The sequence below is a fragment of the Micropterus dolomieu genome, linkage group LG07 (genome assembly GCF_021292245.1).
Source record: "Micropterus dolomieu isolate WLL.071019.BEF.003 ecotype Adirondacks linkage group LG07, ASM2129224v1, whole genome shotgun sequence".
Lineage (NCBI taxonomy): Eukaryota > Metazoa > Chordata > Actinopteri > Centrarchiformes > Centrarchidae > Micropterus > Micropterus dolomieu.
In genome coordinates this window covers 12858237-12877579 of record NC_060156.1, presented here as the reverse complement: position 1 = coordinate 12877579, position 19343 = coordinate 12858237, and the positions used below count along the sequence as shown (strand labels likewise).

General features: G+C 37.8%; 2 protein-coding genes across 2 annotated transcripts in view; one reads left to right on the top strand and one right to left on the bottom strand.

Annotated features, from left to right (window-relative positions):
- scn1laa (sodium channel, voltage-gated, type I-like, alpha) overlaps nt 1-10728 on the bottom strand; it is a 34826-nt gene extending 24098 nt beyond the window's left edge. The window contains exons 1-9 of the mRNA XM_046054902.1: nt 10562-10728; nt 5452-5768; nt 4802-4920; nt 4522-4611; nt 4287-4415; nt 3125-3216; nt 1675-1920; nt 1229-1292; nt 922-1063 (exon numbers count right to left, since the gene is read on the bottom strand). Of these exons, the coding sequence (XP_045910858.1) occupies nt 922-1063; nt 1229-1292; nt 1675-1920; nt 3125-3216; nt 4287-4415; nt 4522-4611; nt 4802-4920; nt 5452-5715 (1146 nt within the window). The 5' untranslated portion in view covers nt 5716-5768; nt 10562-10728. The remainder of the gene's footprint in view (nt 1-921; nt 1064-1228; nt 1293-1674; nt 1921-3124; nt 3217-4286; nt 4416-4521; nt 4612-4801; nt 4921-5451; nt 5769-10561) is intronic.
- A 3209-nt stretch (nt 10729-13937) lies between these two features.
- Nucleotides 13938-19277, top strand: slc38a11 (solute carrier family 38 member 11). The gene is made up of 12 exons (XM_046054350.1): nt 13938-14053; nt 14148-14268; nt 14545-14619; nt 14710-14844; nt 15067-15132; nt 15272-15378; nt 15459-15538; nt 15711-15781; nt 17424-17585; nt 17676-17788; nt 18134-18265; nt 18342-19277. Exons 1-12 carry the CDS (start codon nt 14042-14044, stop codon nt 18579-18581), a joined length of 1314 nt encoding a protein of 437 aa, XP_045910306.1. The 5' UTR covers nt 13938-14041; the 3' UTR covers nt 18582-19277.
- The last annotated feature ends 66 nt before the right edge of the window (nt 19278-19343 follow it).

The following is a 19343-nucleotide window of genomic DNA, read 5'->3' as shown; positions in this document are numbered from 1 at the left end:
ATACACAGAAAATTCTGGACTAAATTAACAGTTCATCTTGATGATCAAAAAGGCCAAAATATTTTTAGGATGAAACAAACAGAATGTCACCTCCAGTCAGTTCTATGAGGGGAAGGCCGCAGAGGGGAAGTGGTTTCAATTGGCGGTAGGGGTTTGAAGGTATGGTCTTGCAGATAGGCGGTTGTCCGGGTGGCTACCACGTGACAGTGTGAAACAGGCTTTACAGACACACCACTCACTTATTTGATTACATTGTGAGGGAACTTTAAATTGCCCTAAATTGAATGACAAAATATATAAAACTACAAAATGACTCCTGCTCAATAAATACTTTCATACACTAACAGTCATGGATACCTTCAAACATTTGGATTAAATCTTTCAATTTGTTGTATTTATATGATCAATATTTTCTGTGATTATTGGAGTTCCACAGATTCTACACTTGGGTCATTAACTTTCCCCTCTCTCCATCAGACACAACATGTAGTGAGTATCATAGCACACCTCAGGTCACCGTCTTTAAATTGTCTTGCAAAAATCCTAGTAGAAAAACTGATGAATGGAATCTGACAAAGCATTTAGAAACTAGAAATATGTAAGTCTAGGTCAGTGTTATCATTCAAGAACTTACAAACTGTTCAATATCATTCATCACACATAACTGACTAATATCTTTAATGCATTTTCTTTTAACCTGGGGTTTTTAATTGCATGGGATTTGAGTTTTAATTGATAATAAATTATCATTTTATTATTGGGTTTATTATTTAACTGTATTTATATAAAGCATTTAGTGATAGATATTCTGTATTCTAGCAGCTTGATCGAAAAAGTGTTTACTGCAAGTTGTATCGATACATGTGTTTATATGTGTTATATTCCATTTATTCATCCAGTCTTTTTAATTCCACTGCCTACCTGCTGGTAAAGGTTTTCCCAGAAGTCCTGTGTCATCAATCTAAACAGAGAGAGGAAGGCCCAACCGAATGAGTCAAAGCTGGTGTAGCCATAGTCTGGGTTAGTTCCCACTTTGATGCATTCAAACCCATCCGGACAATGCCTGCAACAAAAAGAGAGTTTGTGAAGCTCAGAAGGAATCGTCCCTCCCACTATTTACACTGTTACACTGTTAATGTTAATACAGATGCAGATGCGTCATGCAAGGATTATACCCATTCTACTGTATATTGTATGCAGTTTTCTAGCAGTTGGGGATCAAGCTTACCCAGCTGCACTGCCCTTTCCACAAAGCAATGGATCTCGTTTGCCTGGAAGGTAATAATAATTACCTGATGGGAAAAGAAAGAAAATCACAGTTTTGCTATTTGTGGTGAAGTCAAAGAAGCCCATTTTAATAGGTACACCCAATCTACAATCTAATACAATCCAGGACGGGAGCGTTGCAATACATTATCTCCCTGTGAACATTGCAGTGTTACGTTTTTGTTGACACTGGGTTAGAGTGCATTTTTTAATATAATGCAGTCCAGTACTGTACATGAGCATCATTAAATATAACCACATAAATTACAATGTATCGCTGCAACAAAAATGAATCATTAAAAGCCTCACATAGAAGTGACATCTTTAATGGTTTGTGTTTTTCTTTTTGTGCCGGATCAAGTTGTGACCAACTCAAAATAAAACAGAGGAAATAAAAATGCAACTCACGCGTATCAAGCAAATACGCAGTCTTGTTGAAGACTTTCTGGCCTGTTCCATTCATGTAGGTCTCAATATATGATGTACCATTCAAGGTGGAATTTGCCATTTTCCGCACACACTTCTGCTTTAATGTGCCCATAAACAGTTGTAACCCTATAAGGGCGAAGACACTCAAGCAGAACACGGTGAGGATCATCACATTGGCAAGCTTCTTCACTGACTGGAACAACGCACCAACAATGGTCTTCAGGCCTGCCAGACAAAGTATCACTTGTTACTCTAAGTAGTAAATTAAAAGACATTGTCAACATTAACATCAGCAATCAAAACACAGTGACACCAGTGAGGTCTGTCTTTAAAGGAGTACTCCACCAATTTAGCAACGGACTCCTATCACATTGTCGTACTTGTAATCCATCCATCCATCCAGTCGTCAACCGCTTATCCTGCGTACAGCGTCACAGGGGGCTGGAGCCAATCCCAGCTGACTGGACTCGTAATGAACATTATAAATAAAAAATTATCTAAATCATTGCAGCAGAACCAGAGATATCATCTTTTTAATTCCACGCATTGTTCTACCTTGTCAAAACCTGGTGCCTACATTATCCAGTGCACAATGTTTTTTTCATTTTCAAAATTGTAGTCTTCAGACCCAACTCAACTCATACGCGATTGCTTGGGGCAACATATCAGATTTTGTGCAGCTCCCTCTATAGCCACAAAAGGCTCTAACTTTTTCACACAGGTGAAATTGGTGGAGCTCCCTTTTAAAGCAACACATTTATTGTTTTTTCCAGTATCATGTAAGCCATGAGAAAGATCATTCGGATGCTGTTTATCAGTCAAAAATCAATGCCGCAATCAGACAGAATAAAGTAACACAGAATATTAGGATCATGTATGCCAATGATGATGCACATACACAATAATGGGACACAACCCAACCACAGATTACACTACATTATGTCTTCATTAACCAAAAAGCAAAGAGGGGCAAATGGCAGTCAAGGAATAGTCCACTTAAAAGCATCAGTGCAAGAAACAAAAGTAGCAGATTGCTCAAAAGGCATAAGCAAATGTCACAGATCTCACAGAGAAACCATGCAAACTAAATCTACCATCGCCCTGTTGGAGGGAAAACAAATAATAACTTCAAATATTTCATTTTGCTGCAAACAATTAACCATTAAAGACCTGAAGACACAACCATTTGAGCTAGCTCTCACCTGGAATACCCAAGATTGTTTTTAGGATTGTGGTTGTGTTCAGATTTCTGAAACAACTCTGTGACATATCTGTGATAAGCAAAGTGGACGGGTGGGGTCAGGGAGCATCTCGCATACATATCACGACACTTGCAGGAAGGGAGGTAATTGGAGGAGGGGAGTCTGAGGGGCAGCGGGAGAATATCATGCAAGAGGCAAACTAGCATGCACTTACTCCTACTGCTTACCTGGGATAACTGAAATAGCTTTAAAAGCTCTCAGCACTCTGAATGTGCGCAGAGCTGAAAAATTGCCTAGGTTTACAAACTCGGTTACATACCTGCAGGGAAACTTAGAATTACTATGGGATATTGACTTAGACAACAATACACGTAACATACATTAAAGCCAACAATCTTAAATAGATGTAGATACTACATCATTACATTTTAGTACATACAGCATAAAATGAAGCAGTCAAACAGTAAAAAGTGAGGCATGCACAGTGATGTAATGTAAAATGATAATGAAATGACTGTGACGAGCAATAAGATATGCACCAGGTCCTATGTTATACAAACTTAAAGGGTAAGTCTGGTGATATTCTATGTTGTTCTTATTGTTAACAAATCCCATAAAAATACCCAAACCAACAATGAATGTTTTGTACTAACAACTATTGTCTGTTGCCAAAGCCTGATTTGTTGTGCTGTAGACCTCCATTGTTGTCCACAACTACCAAAAGAACATAAACGAGCAACATTGTTGCACTGAGTGACATATTACTTTATTACTATGAACATGGACAACAGTTTATTTTGAGCCAATCCCACTTACCCCACCCTGCTGCAGTATATGCTCACATACTCACAAGCACTCCAAATATGTATTCATCCACAGTTGAAAATAGTGCCTAAGAAATGCCACATTCACTCCTATTTGTGAAATGTATCTAGCTTTTTTAGAAAATTATCAAGCCTTTTTTAAAAAAAAAAATAAAAAAAAGCTTTAAATTTGTGAGCAGGTTTAAAAGACTTAGGTCTTCACTAGTAAGTTATGGCTGAGTGCCACACCCAGGGTAGGGACAAAAATATTGGGAGATGTTCTAATGCTTTATTGGTTTGGGATTTGTTGACTGTAGGAAAAATATAGAGTAACACCAGACTTGACGAAAAATGGCTTTTTAACTTCATGAGAACTGGTAACAAAGATATAAATAATGATCATACTTTAGATCATGTGTTACAAACAGTAACACATTTTGACAAAACTGTTGCTTTTGCTACCAATAATAAAACCAGTAAAACATAAAAAGTGTCATCTGCACCTTTAACTCAGGCTCTACACTAAGGAACCTTTGGGGAAAAGATGTCACAAATGTCAAAATTTTAACTTGGGGCAAGTACTTACGCCATGACAATGACACTGAAATCCAGCCAGTTCCAGGGATCTCTAAGAAATGTGAACTTCCCTATGCAGAACCCTCGAGCTAAAATTTTAATGAGGGATTCAAACGTGTAGATTGCAGTAAATGTATACCTATTGGAGACAAAACATAGTTGTTAAACCAAACTGCATTTCCACTGTGTGTAATATATTTGTGATTTTAGTACACGATTTAGTGTGTAATTCATGGGAAACTTACTCTACATTCTTGGTCCAGTCAGGGGGGTGACTCAGTGTCATAAATCCACAGTTGGCAATGATAGTGCACATAATCACAATGCTGAACAATTTGCAGGAAGTTGTCAAGGAAGCCACTTCTTTTACTGGGGACTTTTTTGTACAATTCATCATATCTCACGCAAGGTAGCAATATGAACAATACACCTCTCATGGATAGATCATAGTATCCACAGATTTAGTGTGGGCTCAACACAAACATGATTCATGCCTATCAGATTAATATCTTGATCAAAGGATATGAATGCACCAAAATCCTAATTGATATCCTTCTAAGAAGGTTGAAGGGGCTCAGGAGGTACAAGGCAGGAGCGGCGTTGAAGCGGAAGATGAAATTCCCTTTGTTTAATACTATGAAAGTCTGACACAGAAAGAGAGATATGTATAAAACACTCTGACTTGCAAGACTGTATTATAGTTATATATAAAAATAATAAATGATAGTATCATAGGGCTACTTACAACTACTAATTAAAGAGTACTTTAGCCCTTTGATTCACTGCACACATTTCACTGTACACGTCACTAATTACATTTTTTATATTGCTGATGAACCTCATTAAAATCTTCTTTACTGGCCTGGTTTTCTCAGGTCATCTACGACTCAAATGATAACACTGATATCAGCTGCATGCAGTGCTAGATGAGAGAATCCTTGTTTCAGTGCAACTCTCATCCAGCCTCTATAAGAATCTTAAACCACACCCACGTCTTAACACAGTTAAGAAAAAATCAAAATGTGAGCATGAAAGTTGACCTTTGAAAGAAAAGCTTCATATGTTGGTTATGTAATAACAACTGAGCTAATTGCATTTGCTGAAGATTTTTGTTGTAAAAGGTTTTCATCCAATCTTTATTCTTCATGCTCAAGTTTTAAATCAAGCAAACCTACTCTCTGATTACAGTAGTAGGGATCCAGGTCCTCCAGCGGTGTCGACACCATGCCTTTAGGAATGTCCCCATAGAGAAATGGGAGTGATTTGCCTGCCTCCAGGTCACGGCTGGGCTTGAGCCCATTGTCATCAGTGCGTTTTCTTTTCTCTCCCTTGGGCTTCTTGGCGTTCTCCTCAGCGATCCGTCTCTCGATGGCTTTGAGGGACTCACGACTAAAGGGGCGGAAGCTGTCTGGACCTGGTGGTACAAGCAGCTGTGCCATCTTTTCATCCTGCACCTTCAGAGTGAACAGCTATCCTCCAACATGAGAAAGGCCTGAGGGGTCAGAACAGATAAGGAGCTCTGATTAGAGGTTGACAACTGTCTTGTTAAATCTGTTTTGTTTGAGTTATATCTTCCTTGATCTAACATGAAATATTATTTTACTGGAAACAAATAATTGAAAGTATTTCTGTCAGCACATTTCTATTGGAAGATTAAAACTGCTTTTAATGGAGAGGAGAGGAAGGTGGGTGTGGTTCTGTTCTTTGGTGAGGGATCATCATCTCAGGCAGTGGCAGGCTATAATTACCCTCAAGATGGCTGTCATACACATAGATTCCTGCCAGCTATGGTAAAATTAGATCTAATTATCTGCTCTTCTGTAGATAAAATTAAGATTTGACATGACAATGATCAATTCCAGGTAAGACTCTTGCTCCTCTCTTCCATCCCTCAAAATGAAAAGAGCTAACTTTTCCCTGAGAGCCTAAGACAGAGCGATGGGAGGAAAAGATTCATCCTACTAATAGGCCTGACTGGTATTATGTGTTAGGCAGACCTATGCAGTATTAAATATGAATGCACTACAGACTGCACTGCATCTCTCTGGCTGCCCTGCTACTGAGAGCTTTGGCTTGATCTGAATATAATAGTGTAATAGAACACTTCCGATGCCAGAAATCCATCACAAACACACTTTTCAATCAACTGCCCACAACACTTGGTTGTATATGTGATGTAATTGCAAAAACAAAGACAGGTCCAACTTCAAAAAAATCTTGACATTGATAACAGTGTTTGTGAATGTTGTTTGATATCTACCTAAATGTTTACGCTGAGAGAAACTGACACATTTGAAGAGAGATGAACGTATTTTGATCTAAGGATTTTGGTATTGTACAATGCACTATGAGCATCTTGTGCACACAGTCCTACAAAACAGCATTAACATTAGTATTGTCAAAAGATTTTGATTTTTGCCTTGCGAGATGATCATTTGCACGTGAGCATCAGTGGTGCGGTGTTGTCATTTCTGGACAGACAAATGACCAATGACTGAACTGAACTACTCAAATGTAGTGCACTAGCCTTTGCAAGTACATCGTGTTGACTAGACACATTTACACCTGCCGTAGGCCTATTATTCATCTTATTTAAAAATGTCACTGTCACAACAGAATTCAATTTGTGGAATTAATCCGTAAATGTTTGTTGTCGTCATTGTTATTATGGGCCAGTGCCTAAAGACCTGGGGCAAGTTCAACATAATCCAGGATATCTTTTCCTTATCTGGCTTCTTTAAGCCAATTTTTTTTAAATTTCGGGATAAGCGGTCATACGAAGCTGGTTATCAACTCGGTAAATCAACCCAGGGTTTCCCAATCCAGCCATGAGCGCGTTCACATAAAAGAGGCGGTGTTAGCAGCAGATGACCAATTGCAAACATGGGGTCCACTGGCAGCAGAGTGGTATATTTAACAAACCAAGAGCAAACTGTAAAATTAGTCAAATACCCATAGTCTAAGTAACATGGCTGCAGCTGACACATGCAGGAAGACAGAAAATCGCAGACAGTGTGAATAACTAAATAAACAGGCATAGTCTATAATAATATGTTGATTTGATGTGCTCTTATGGCGTCTATGAAAATATTGGCCTTATTCCTTCAGCTTGGCTGTGTGTCGGCATTTCTAAATTAAGTCATAAAGCAACGAAACAAAAAATCCATTCATGCCATAAAATGTGCTCAAATAGTGGTTGAAACACTGAATATTAAACTTTAGGCTACTGAAAAAAACTAATCAGCTCTCTTGGAAAATGACATCACCATCTGTAGGAAATCCCACAGACTGTTTTATGTTTTATTTAGGCTGCTTTATGTTTGCTGCGGTGATGTGGAGAAACTCTTGTATAGCGATATCATCCTACAGAGACTGATTGAAGTAGTGCTACTAAAGCCTTGAAGGCTACTAGTCCTACTCGTAGGTTTTTAAGATGTGACAGTAGGCTAAGCCTACTAACAGCTTTGAATGAATTTATATTTTTTATTTGCTCCCAAGTCCGTTTTTCACGCTGTTGCAGGTTTAAAATAAATCTGGGTTTCATTTTTGATATGTGAGGCTGAATATTATGAGCATATAGTTTGGTAGGCCTATTGAAATTAAGTTTAAGAAGTTTCTCTTACCATTGTTCCAATGTTGTTCCTTTTAAGAAATGCTATCTTGTATTCCGCTTAATAGTTATATGAACTGTTCTCTCATCACACATCAGAGGCACTTTATCAATGCACTTGATACAGACAAAAGCTATGAGCTCAGTACTTACTGTACTATACATTATGGAAGCAATGTGGTGCACTGTAACAAATGGCTTTTACCCAAATTATGACGTATATAGACTTATCACATTTGTTTTCACTCACAAAGGCAACAGCAGAGCAGAATAGTTGTGCCATTAACAATATCATCCATTAAAGTGGGCAAATTTGAAGCACACTTCACTGCTTAACAAAGCCATTGCTGTAGTGTGTTTGTGTTGGATTTTAGCCTATTGCCTGATCTGGTCTTAACTGTCTGAAAACATAAAATAAAATAAACCTTAATTTGATGTTCACCCAACAAGGTCAACATGCAGTATCTAACCTTTCAAGAGGTATGCATCATTCGGTCAATCTGTCCCCAACTCATTACACATAACTTGAGATATGCACTGCCACTTCGAAGCTTCAAATAGGCCCACTTCATTTTATCTGCAACCTGTCGGCATCATGACCTTGTGCCGACTAACCTAAAATGGATACATTTGTTTCCCTCAACTCTTGCTGGAACAGAAGTAGTTTGGTATTTGCTATTCAACCTACATTTAACTGCGCTGATGAGCTTTATGTGATGACTGACCTTGAACTTAGGACATCTGATTTACTTACAAGTATATTACACACTCAAGCAGTGTCAAACAGCAGCTCAGCTTTAATCTTTAATGTACGTTACTCATTTCAAAATGCTTCTTGGTAATTAATGAGGTAAGAGATGGTTTGTGACAGATTGTAGCCTTTTGCTTCTAGGCTTTCAAATGAAACCAATGGAACAATTGCAGGGTAACAGTACTGTAGGCATGAGTTGATATTTTTACAGACTTATATCTATGTGTTAATTTTGGTTTTACAGAAAAACAATTTCCCAAACCTGAATATCATTCTGATGAATACACTACAGCATGACATGATACAGTGTGTCTGCTGCATAACAAAGTGGCCAATGTTCTCACCAGGGTCGTGCCTCTGCCTTTAAAATTTTGCCCTTGTCTTTGATTATTGTGATTGATTATTGAAAGTAGACTTCAAACCAGTCAGTGATCTACAAGCATGAGAGAATAAAGACAAAAAGACTAGACTATTACAAATGTTATTTCTTTGTAAAGCATTTACAAATTGCTCAGTAACAGCTTAATGTCCACGATGCTTTTTCACAGTAAAAATTGGTGCAGCTGGCGTTTTGGGAACTGGGTTAAAGGAATTTTTTACATTACAACACAACTATCACATGCCCATATGTACATTAAAAAAGTTACTACCTCTGCCACAGAGGTTAGGTTTTTGGTGCTGCTTGTTTGTTTGTGTGTCAGCAGGATTATGGAAAAATGATTTGCATGAAACCTGGTGGAAGGGTGCAAAGCAAGAAAGAACCCAATGCATTTTACAGTAGATCTGAATCACAGGGTGGATATACAAATTATTTTTCACTTTCATAACCATTGCGCGATAGATTAATTGTAACACCAGTGTCTATGGCAAAATCTATTGAATTTGTCGTGCATGAGTGACTCAATCGTAATTAAAGTGAATGGTGTTCTGTGACTAAATATAAAAACTGTGGGTGTTCTGCAACATCACAACATACTATACAGCTCAGTTTCGGCCAGTCCTTGCCTATTATGCTGACCACCTCAACAGGCCTACAAATGAGCTGCAAAACTGGGACAAAGACAACTAGAGTGACTAACGCAGAGTTGGTGATAAGAAGGACTGACTTTTATCAATGAGTAGGACTGAAATAGCATGTTCTTTAAACTTAAACATACCTGTATACAGAGTGATCACGCTTGTCCACGGGCTCCTAAGGGACGAACACACTCGCAGCACTTAAGTGCTCACAACTCATGCTCGCTAATGCCTTTTACAGAATACAGGATCAGGATTAGATCATTCAGGGCGTTGACGAAATAGCTGAGGAGCTGTTAACAAAGTTATCTAGAATAAAGTCACTTTTTTTACCTACAAACTACCAGGCTAGACTGTGTGTGTGTGTGTGTGTGTGTGTGTGTGTGTGTGTGTGTGTTCAGTCTGGATAGAAAGAAAACAGGACAGTCTAATCTCTAATTGAGAGCAATCTAATAATGATGTTGACAGTCATGCAAGCAGGAAGTCATCTAAGATGGCTAATAATTGCTGCCATGCCCATTAACTTCTGTAATATATATTAACCCATGCTTTGCAGTCTAGTCTTTGTCCATATGGACTACATTGAACTATTCTCTCCTACCAACACAAATACATTCATAATAACAGCAATAAAAACATTATAATAGAATGTGATATACAAAGGCTACACTATATTGTCAAGCATAAAACCCCTCAGGCACAACTCTTTAAATATGAGGTCATTTAATATTTTGACAATAGGAAAACGACTTCATTGTGAACAGATAGATATATAGATAGATAGTTAGATTCTAATAACTCAAAACTACACGTTTTATCCTCAGCTACGAACTTTTTAGTCAATTTAAGCACCATTTCTTCTGATAAAAAGCACTCAGATACAACTTTAACAGATTCTGTTACTCACCATCAGTTTCTGATCCTGGACAGATGAACAATATAAACGGTGTGGAAGAGCTTCAGTGTGAATAAAATGTTGTTTAAAATAAACCTGTCCGTCCGTTTAAGGTGTTTTGACACTGGTAATTTCCACGATTCCGACAGGAAAACGCAAAAAGAGAGAGAGTGCGTGTATTTTCATCCGCCCCTCCGTGCGGCAGAGTCAGAGTAGCCTACTGTGGTGCTTCCGGATGTTCTGGGTACCAACTGCGGGTAGAGATGCCAGAATGGCTGTTGAGATGATCTTGTGGTAGACATTAAAGTGCGTAATTATCGGGAATTCAGATGTTTAGCGTGTATCACAAACTAAAAGCTACAACCACAACTATGAAACAGAGTGTGTTCTAAAACTCTGTATGTGTGTGTGTGTGTGTGTGTGTGTGTGTGTGTGTGTGTGTGGCCTATGTGCTAAAGGAGGGGGCAGTGGGGGTGAGTTTTCAGAAACCTATAGTTAGGCTTTTCAAACGTCTGGGTCAGTATTCAATCACTACACCAACCTCCTGAGTCAGAAACACATCAGGTTGCAGCATAAGCAAATCGCATAGGCCGCCTATATCTGTAACTGCTTTTGATGTTTTGCATATCAGTAAAGTAATAAAAGTAGTGAAGTTCCGATTGTGTGCCAGGACATTCACTGTGAGTGTAATGCCACCTGCTGGATGCAGACAGCATTGTCAGATACATTTTAAAAGGTCTGAATAACTGAGCAAAGTATAAAAGTTTCCAGAGTGGAAAGACCATATTGAAATTGTCTAAATCCAGCCGGTGCGTCCAATAGATATTTGGTCGGTATGTTGTTCTCCATTGCCTAAAAAAAAGAACAACTTATACTGTTTTAAGACAGAATGTGATAAAGTTTTAAAAGTTTTAACATAAAGTTCGAATTATTTTAAGAAAACAAATGTCCGGTACTCGAAAATATGCCTCTGTGTATATGATAGTAGGCAAATAAAATAATTAATATTACAAGAAAAAAAGTCTGTGTTTAGGTCTGTGATAAGTATGGAAACCAGATAACATAACAAGAGAAGACTTTATTTTAACTCCACCTCTTTAGCATTTATAAGCAGAATATAAACATTTACATTGTAAACATTATAACTGTAATAATAAAGATAATAATAATAATATAATAATAATCATCATCATCACTATCATCTCCATCATCATCATCTATACGATAATGTAGTTATTAGCCAATATTAGGATTTTTTTAAAAAGTGGTAATTCATGTATTAGTCAACAACTAAAACTGGAGACTGATGTACACAGAGATAACGAATGATGGCAGTATAATCACATACATTATGTCCTCATAGAAGAAGTTATAATTGTTCACAAATACTGTACATTAATGAACACCATGTGTATTATAAACAATGCATTAAATACTTGCTGCACATAAATGATAAATTAAAGTTAAAGCAAAGTGTTACTTCAAATTAAATTTAGCAGTGGTTCAGACTGAGTTTACAAAATAAACAATTCACATCAACGATATCAGGTTTAGACTTTGTCATGTAATGCTTAATGAATGTCTGCGTGTATATCTATGATATGTATGGAAAATAGGCTTACACAATAATATGGTAATACATATTCCAAGTCTGATCTAAATAGTTTTCTCTCCTGTGTGTATGACTTAAGAACAGGTGGGGGAAAGGTTTTGCAAGGATCATTTTTCTAAGTTACTACTTTTTTTTTCATCTAGGTGAGATGTTGTTGTAATACTCATTTTGGCCACAAGAGGCTGAAGAGCACCACTTCAGATCAAGACAGATTAAAATACATTTCTTGCCAAAAGTAAGACATGACAGCAACGTTATGTGACTTGCTAACACACATCCGTACCTTGTGTTTAGAGTGCATGGAGAAATTAAAACTCACCTGGAAGGACACATGAATGCTTTTAGTCTAGAACAATAGGGTAGTGGTGCACTTCAGCCTCTTGTGGTCGAAATAGGTATAACAACAACAAACACAAAGAACACGCACATAAACACCTGCCAAAACGTTTTTTCCACCTGTTTCACAGATGGAAAAATATTAAGGGACTAATAATGATGATCCTGGCAAAACTTTCGTTCAGCTGTTCTTAAGTCATAAACATAGAGTGCAAGCTATTTAGATCAGATTTAGAAATTGGATCACAAGAAGTGTGTTCTCACTTGTCTCTCATGGCTTCCAAACAAGGTGAACATGGTTTGTTTTTAAAACAGAAGGAAGCTCTGACCTAAACTATAAAACTGCACAACATGAGAAAGAGTTCTCTGCGAATTTTACTGTACAGTATACCTTCAATTCCTTCCTTACTCTTTAACCATTTTTGTCCCTGAACAAAGGCGTCTTTTTAACAATCAGATTTACAGTATAATCTTAAAATCCTTTAATTCCTAATTTCCATGCATGCGTCAATACATATTTTGGCAAAAAGTTTCAAAGTTCAACCTGTTTCTCATACATTAGTTAAATTAACTGCTGACAGGTTTCATAAGGGCAATTTCTTTGCTGGTAGAAAGTAGTTCCAGTGAATACTGTTGACATCCTTCTGAAAAGAGATGTTGCAACCTGACTTAATTCCATTCATGTCCATCGTACTGTTGAATCTAACTATATGGCCATATACCAGCAAGGAGAACATTTTGAATTAAAATTATTTCTTTATTTATTGGTTATTTGGGTGAGGCAACCCTTTAAATTTGTTATTGAAGCAATTATACATTGAATTCATAGTTCACAAAAAGTGTACAAAGTGAAGTGTAGTTCCTGTCCATGCCAAAAAATAGACATATCTTTGCACTGCAGATAGTAGTGGTACTAGTAGTAGTACTACTACTAGTAGTAGTAGTATAATACATTGTGTTTTCATTATCAGGCCTACTGTCTGTTGCATTATTTTCTTATTACTCAAGTTATATTATAAGTTCCATGCATATTATTATTGCACTTAAGCGGCAAACTGAAAACTTCCTGTAGAAATCCACTTTAAATAGCATAAAATAATATTATGATTCTGCAGAGAAAACGATTTTTCTCTTTTGCTTAAAATAAAAATGTACTCACAGGTTTGATTATGCTGAGCCCAGTGATGCCACTATATAAACTTGGTAATTGTGTGTAACAGCGCACCTGTTTGCTGCGCAGGAAATGGTCGGGTTTCGGTTAAGGGCTACTGCAAGATCACAATGCCACATCTTAGGATGTTTCAGGTCAAAAATGCAGTTCGGATGTAACGGGGCGGAGCTCATCTGTGGTGGGCTCCAGTCAAATTTGAGCCCTCAGTATCGGTCTATGATCCACTAGGGGCGCTGTTGAGAGGCTATAGTGGAGAAAATTGACAGTTACTGCACAAACTTCGCCTAATGCAGTCACACCGCAGATATGTGAGTGAAACGCTGAAGAACCGTGGACAAAGAGGAACCAAATCAGCGACCAGCAGGTGCCAAAGATGGCTCAGCGGGTAGGTCTAAAGTGATGCTATTGTTGGTGGAAATGAAAAACAGACCGATAGTTTTCTGTTGTTTTTATCACTGCTTTGTGTTCTTATTTTCCAGCTTATCAATGAAGAAGGGAGCACATTAATTCCTACACTAGAACCTGCCGGAGAGCCAAAAGGTTCAATGATATCTGCGTCTTTTAATTTTATCAATTCCATTATAGGATCTGGAATTATTGGTAAATACTTCAATATTTAAGAAGCCTAAATCATAATGCCTTACAAAACCTAATAATCAAATCATATGCCACCGATTATATCAATGGCAAATCATAGCCCATTGAACTCTTAATCTTAAGATGATTCAGTTCAATAATAAGTTGCATTTGCAAAGTTTTGGTGCAACAAGGAGAAGCTTTCATGCTGTGCAGTGGTAAACCCTCTGCATCATATGACCAGCGCCTGTTGCACCCATTCTCCCCTTTAACTCTTTCATATATCTGTGTTTTGACCAGGTTTACCATATGCATTGAACCAGGCAGGACTCCCCTTTGGCCTTCTGCTTTTGATAGTTGTTGCATTCATCACAGGTAGGCATATTGAAGGCGACATTATGGATATGGAGACATGAATTTATCAAATGAACAAACGAATAATATTATGTTTGCATGTCATGGCAGACTACTCAATCATCTTACTAATCAAAGGAGGCAACCTATCAGGGACAAACAGTTATCAGTCACTGGTGCAAAGCACATTTGGTTTCCCTGGATTTCTAATTTTATCTGCACTGCAGTTCCTTTATCCTTTTATTGGTGAGTTGTTTATACACAAACAGATCAATCTAATGTTGAATATTATATCACAGTATAGTAGCATTTTATGTGTAATTTATGTGTAATCATCTAACAAATGATTTTATTCTATTCTCTTTTTGCTATTTCTGTTCCATTCCTTTAGATTTTGGTTTAGTCAAAATAATACTGCAGATTAATATGAATAATAGAATGATGCATCTTCTTTGTTTTCTTTCTCAGCTATGATTAGCTACAACATCACCACGGGTGACACAATGACCAAAGTATTTCAGAGAATACCAGGAGGTATGCTGCATATAGTTTATGCAAGCAACACCATGTGCAAAATAAATAAAGTTTCTAAATTAAAACATATACAGTGCATCTAGAATATGTGAATGTGTCAGATGGTTAATGTATATGTTGCCATGTGTTGTGTTTGCAGTTGGTCCAGATCACATACTTGCTGAGCGTCACTTTGTAATCTTGCTATCAACTGTTGCATTCACGCTGCCTCTCTCGCTTTATCGAAACATAGAGAAACTTGGGAAGGTAAGTCTAATTATTATACAGTTGACAGTGTCATTTAGTGATGTTAAAGCTGCCTGTAAAACATCCATGTGTGTTACCAGGTGTCCTTCCTGTCAATGGTGCTGACACTTATCATCCTCATCATTGTAATCATCAGAGCAGCTACCTTTGGACCTCAAATGTATGAATGAATATTCTACAATTTGCTAATCCATGGTGATTTTCATTTAAATGTTCCTGTGTATGAACCATGGGGTTCTTTTTTTAATAACTACCCACTAAAATGCTATTATACAAACATAATCATGTGTATCTTTGTCCTTTGATGACTGAATATGAATATCACTCTCTAGCCTCCCTACAGAGAATGCATGGGCATTTGCAAAGTGGAATGCTATTCAGGCAGTTGGTGTAATGTCTTTTGGTGAGTTTGTCTGCATGATGCTGATGATGGAGATGCCTAGAATATATTTTGCAGTATGATGTTGGTAGACAAAAATGTACGACTGCAGACAAAAATACAAGCCAAGGTGACAGGCAAACACATTTTTCATGGAACAAAACAAATTGTGTGAACGAAGACAGATTATCCACAAAACCCCAAAAAGTTTAAAGGGGTTATCACCTCACCTGGAAAAAAATTGCATCGCCATACACCTGGGGGAGGTTAGTGCTACATAGACCAATAGAGAAGGGGTGTAAAAACCATTTAGCTCGTTGTTTTGGTTTTACAACCTGTAGGCCTACATACTGCATGGTTAAATTTCACTGCTGTCATCAGTTCTGTGTCCAGCAGCAGCTGTTTTAAAGAAATAAGCTCTGATCAAACCAATGTCTGCTCCACACACCCAGCACCTAATGGCTGACAAGGTACCTGGTGAAGAAAGTAAAACATCTGACAAGCTTAAAGCAGAAGTGTGTAGGATTGAGTGGCATCTGTGAAATTGGATGTGCAACCATTTGAATACTGCCCGCCTCACCATCCCCTTCCAAGCTTGAAGGTGAAACGGTGGCTCTCTAGAGCCAGTGTTTGGTTTGTCCATTCTAGGCTACTGTAGAAACATGGCGGTGCAACATGGCACACTCTGTGGAAGGGGACCTGCTCCCTCTGTAGATAAAAATTTTCTTATTCTTATTTTCAGGTGATTATACAGTAATAAAAATATATTTATCAATTAGTGCTGTACTGTGCAAATAGTCCACTAAATCTTACACACTGAACCTTTAACATATTTTTCTCAGCAGTTGGTGAAGACCAAAACAGAGCTAAAATACCCGTGAATCTTGGACTTACATTCATTAGGTTGCCAAAAACAGGTTCCAATAGGATGATCTGTTTCTGTAGTTTTGCTAGATTGTTAAGTATACCATTGTTTGCGAACATGTTAGCTATAACTTAATTTCAGTGATAAAATGGCTGTTTCTGTCAGCCGCTTAGTAGGCAGAAACCGACTAATGCAGCTTTAATTTAATGTCATTAAATCGATCGCATCAAAGAGCCGAAGCCCATGGCTTCAAATCACAATGTTGCCAATTCAGGATAACACACGAAATCCAGCTTAAATATGAGAAGATTGAGGCTATTATTTAAGTTAGCACACTGTCTAAATATTGCTCTGCTTTTGGAAAATCAGTGTACAACATCTCAAAGAGTGTCTGTTGTCATTACCTTCTGAGTGAGACTCTGCCTCCCAGTGCAGCCTGTGAGTAGAGGTCTAGGTCTTCTCCAGTCCACCAGGTGGTGAAAATCATGGCTTTGACTAAAGTGTGTTAATGATAATAGCTACTACTGCTACAAAGGAAGCTATTTGGATGGGGATGTGTATGCTCTCAGGAAAATATAGTGCTGTGTAGTTTGAACTAAGACGGGTATAGTTGCTAGTCTTAAAGGGGATGGATATGCTTAATTTACCATTAAATCCATTCTGCAGTAAGGAAAGAGACCTTCTTTGTTCCTACAAGGTTAGCAAGAAAACTTCAAATTAGACATATATCCAAGGAGCAATATTCCTCAGTGATTGTATTCTGTATGTTAATCTCTGCTATTCTTCCTCTTGTCTCTTTAGCCTTTATATGCCACCACAACAGCTTTCTTATCTATGGTTCTCTGGAGCAACCCACGCTAGCTAACTGGTCTCGGGTCACCCACTTGTCCGTAGGCTCTGCGCTAATAATTAGTGCTACCTTTGCTGTTGCTGGCTATACCACCTTCACTGGCTACACACAAGGTATCAATATGAGAGGTGTTGAACTACATGCCTGTAATTTCTTTTAAATATTACAAATATTTCTTATGATCTCGTATTTCCATATTTTAGGAGACATATTTGAGAACTACTGCAGAAATGATAACCTGGCAACGTTTGGTCGCTTCTGTTTTGGCCTCAGCATAATAACCACATTTCCACTGGAGTGTTTTGTTACACGAGAGGTAAGTGATACTTTCTTGTACGCCAACCTAAGAATCAGTTAGTCAGGAACAGTTAAATGTTTACATATGTGAGAGAAAGTGGTATTCTGAGGTTTTGAGCTATAGACGTGGCTTTGAAACAAAATTAACAAAAAGAAAGTTTGGCACCCAATTGCTACAGCAGAACTGCTCAGTGGGTAACAGTGTGTGGGTGTGTGTGTATGTGTGTGTTTATGTGTGTTACCCTCTTTTAACTTGCAAATATGATGCTAATTTGAATTGTTTTTCCATTTGCAGAAAAGGCATACACACAAATATGTGTGCAGGAGGACTATTTTATTGTCATGTTCTTGTTTATCTTCTCAGGTCTTATCCAATGTCATTTTCAGTAGGGATCTTTCAAAAGCTGAACATGCGGCCATAACTTTGCTCATAGTTGCAGTTTGCGCATTAGTGTCTTTGGCCTTTGACTGTCTGGGAGTTGTTTTGGAGCTCAATGTAAGTCATCTCAACTCAGCCAATCTATACCTATCTATACTTACCTACCTTGATGATGCTCTCTTCTGCCATCCAGGGTGTTCTGAGTGCCACACCTCTGATTTTCATCATGCCGTCTGCGTGCTTCCTCAAACTTTCCACTGGCCGCTGGTTCGAAGGTGAAAACTTGATACCCACCATCTTGATATTAATTGGCGTGTTTGTAATAATCACTGGCTTGACAATGACTGGCCTCTACCCTCAAGACTGTTCGCACGGTGTGGAGATGTTCTACTGTGCAGATGCTAATGTCTCGGGCACTGTGCCACCTGTATGAAATGAACATCCAACAAATATTTAAATTGTCTTAAACTTTTTTTTAACAACACAGGCTTTATGCACTTACCATGGGGCTTTTTTATGGCTTAGGCTAAAGTTTCCTTAGTTCTAGTTACGGTAAATCCTAATGCTACACCATGAAATGATATTTCAGAAAATACTTTTGTGTGCTTTCAACTTTGTGGCAACACTTTGGGGAAGATCTTTTCCTCTTTCAATATGACAATGTTTTTATTGGGTTTGGAGCTGAAGAACTTGACTGGCCTGCACCATAGACTGTTTATAAAAAAGCCTGCACAGACCCTGACCTCAATGCTATTAACGCCTTTGAGATGAACTGGAACACTGACTGTGAACCAGGCCTTATCACCAAACATCACCAATGCTCATGTTGCTAAATGGGAGCTAATTGCTGCAGCCAGGTTCCAAATTATTCTGAAAGTCTCCTGAAAAGAGGAGAAGCTGTTAAAGTAACATATTAATGGCAATGATTTTGGAATGCGATGTTCTACAATCACATATGGTATAATGTTGAGGTCGGTTGGCCACATATTGTATGTAGAAATGTTTAATTTTTTGTTTTTCCTTTTGTAATTAATAGTAAATCTTGATATTTATTATTCTGGATTGTTTGTATCACACAGAATTGATCGTTTCCATATCCAGCCACACGATGTCACTGTAGACAAATAAAGCATTTATTAAAAGGAAGTACAAAACAACAACAACTCTGATGTTTTTATGATTCAGCTTATCTCAA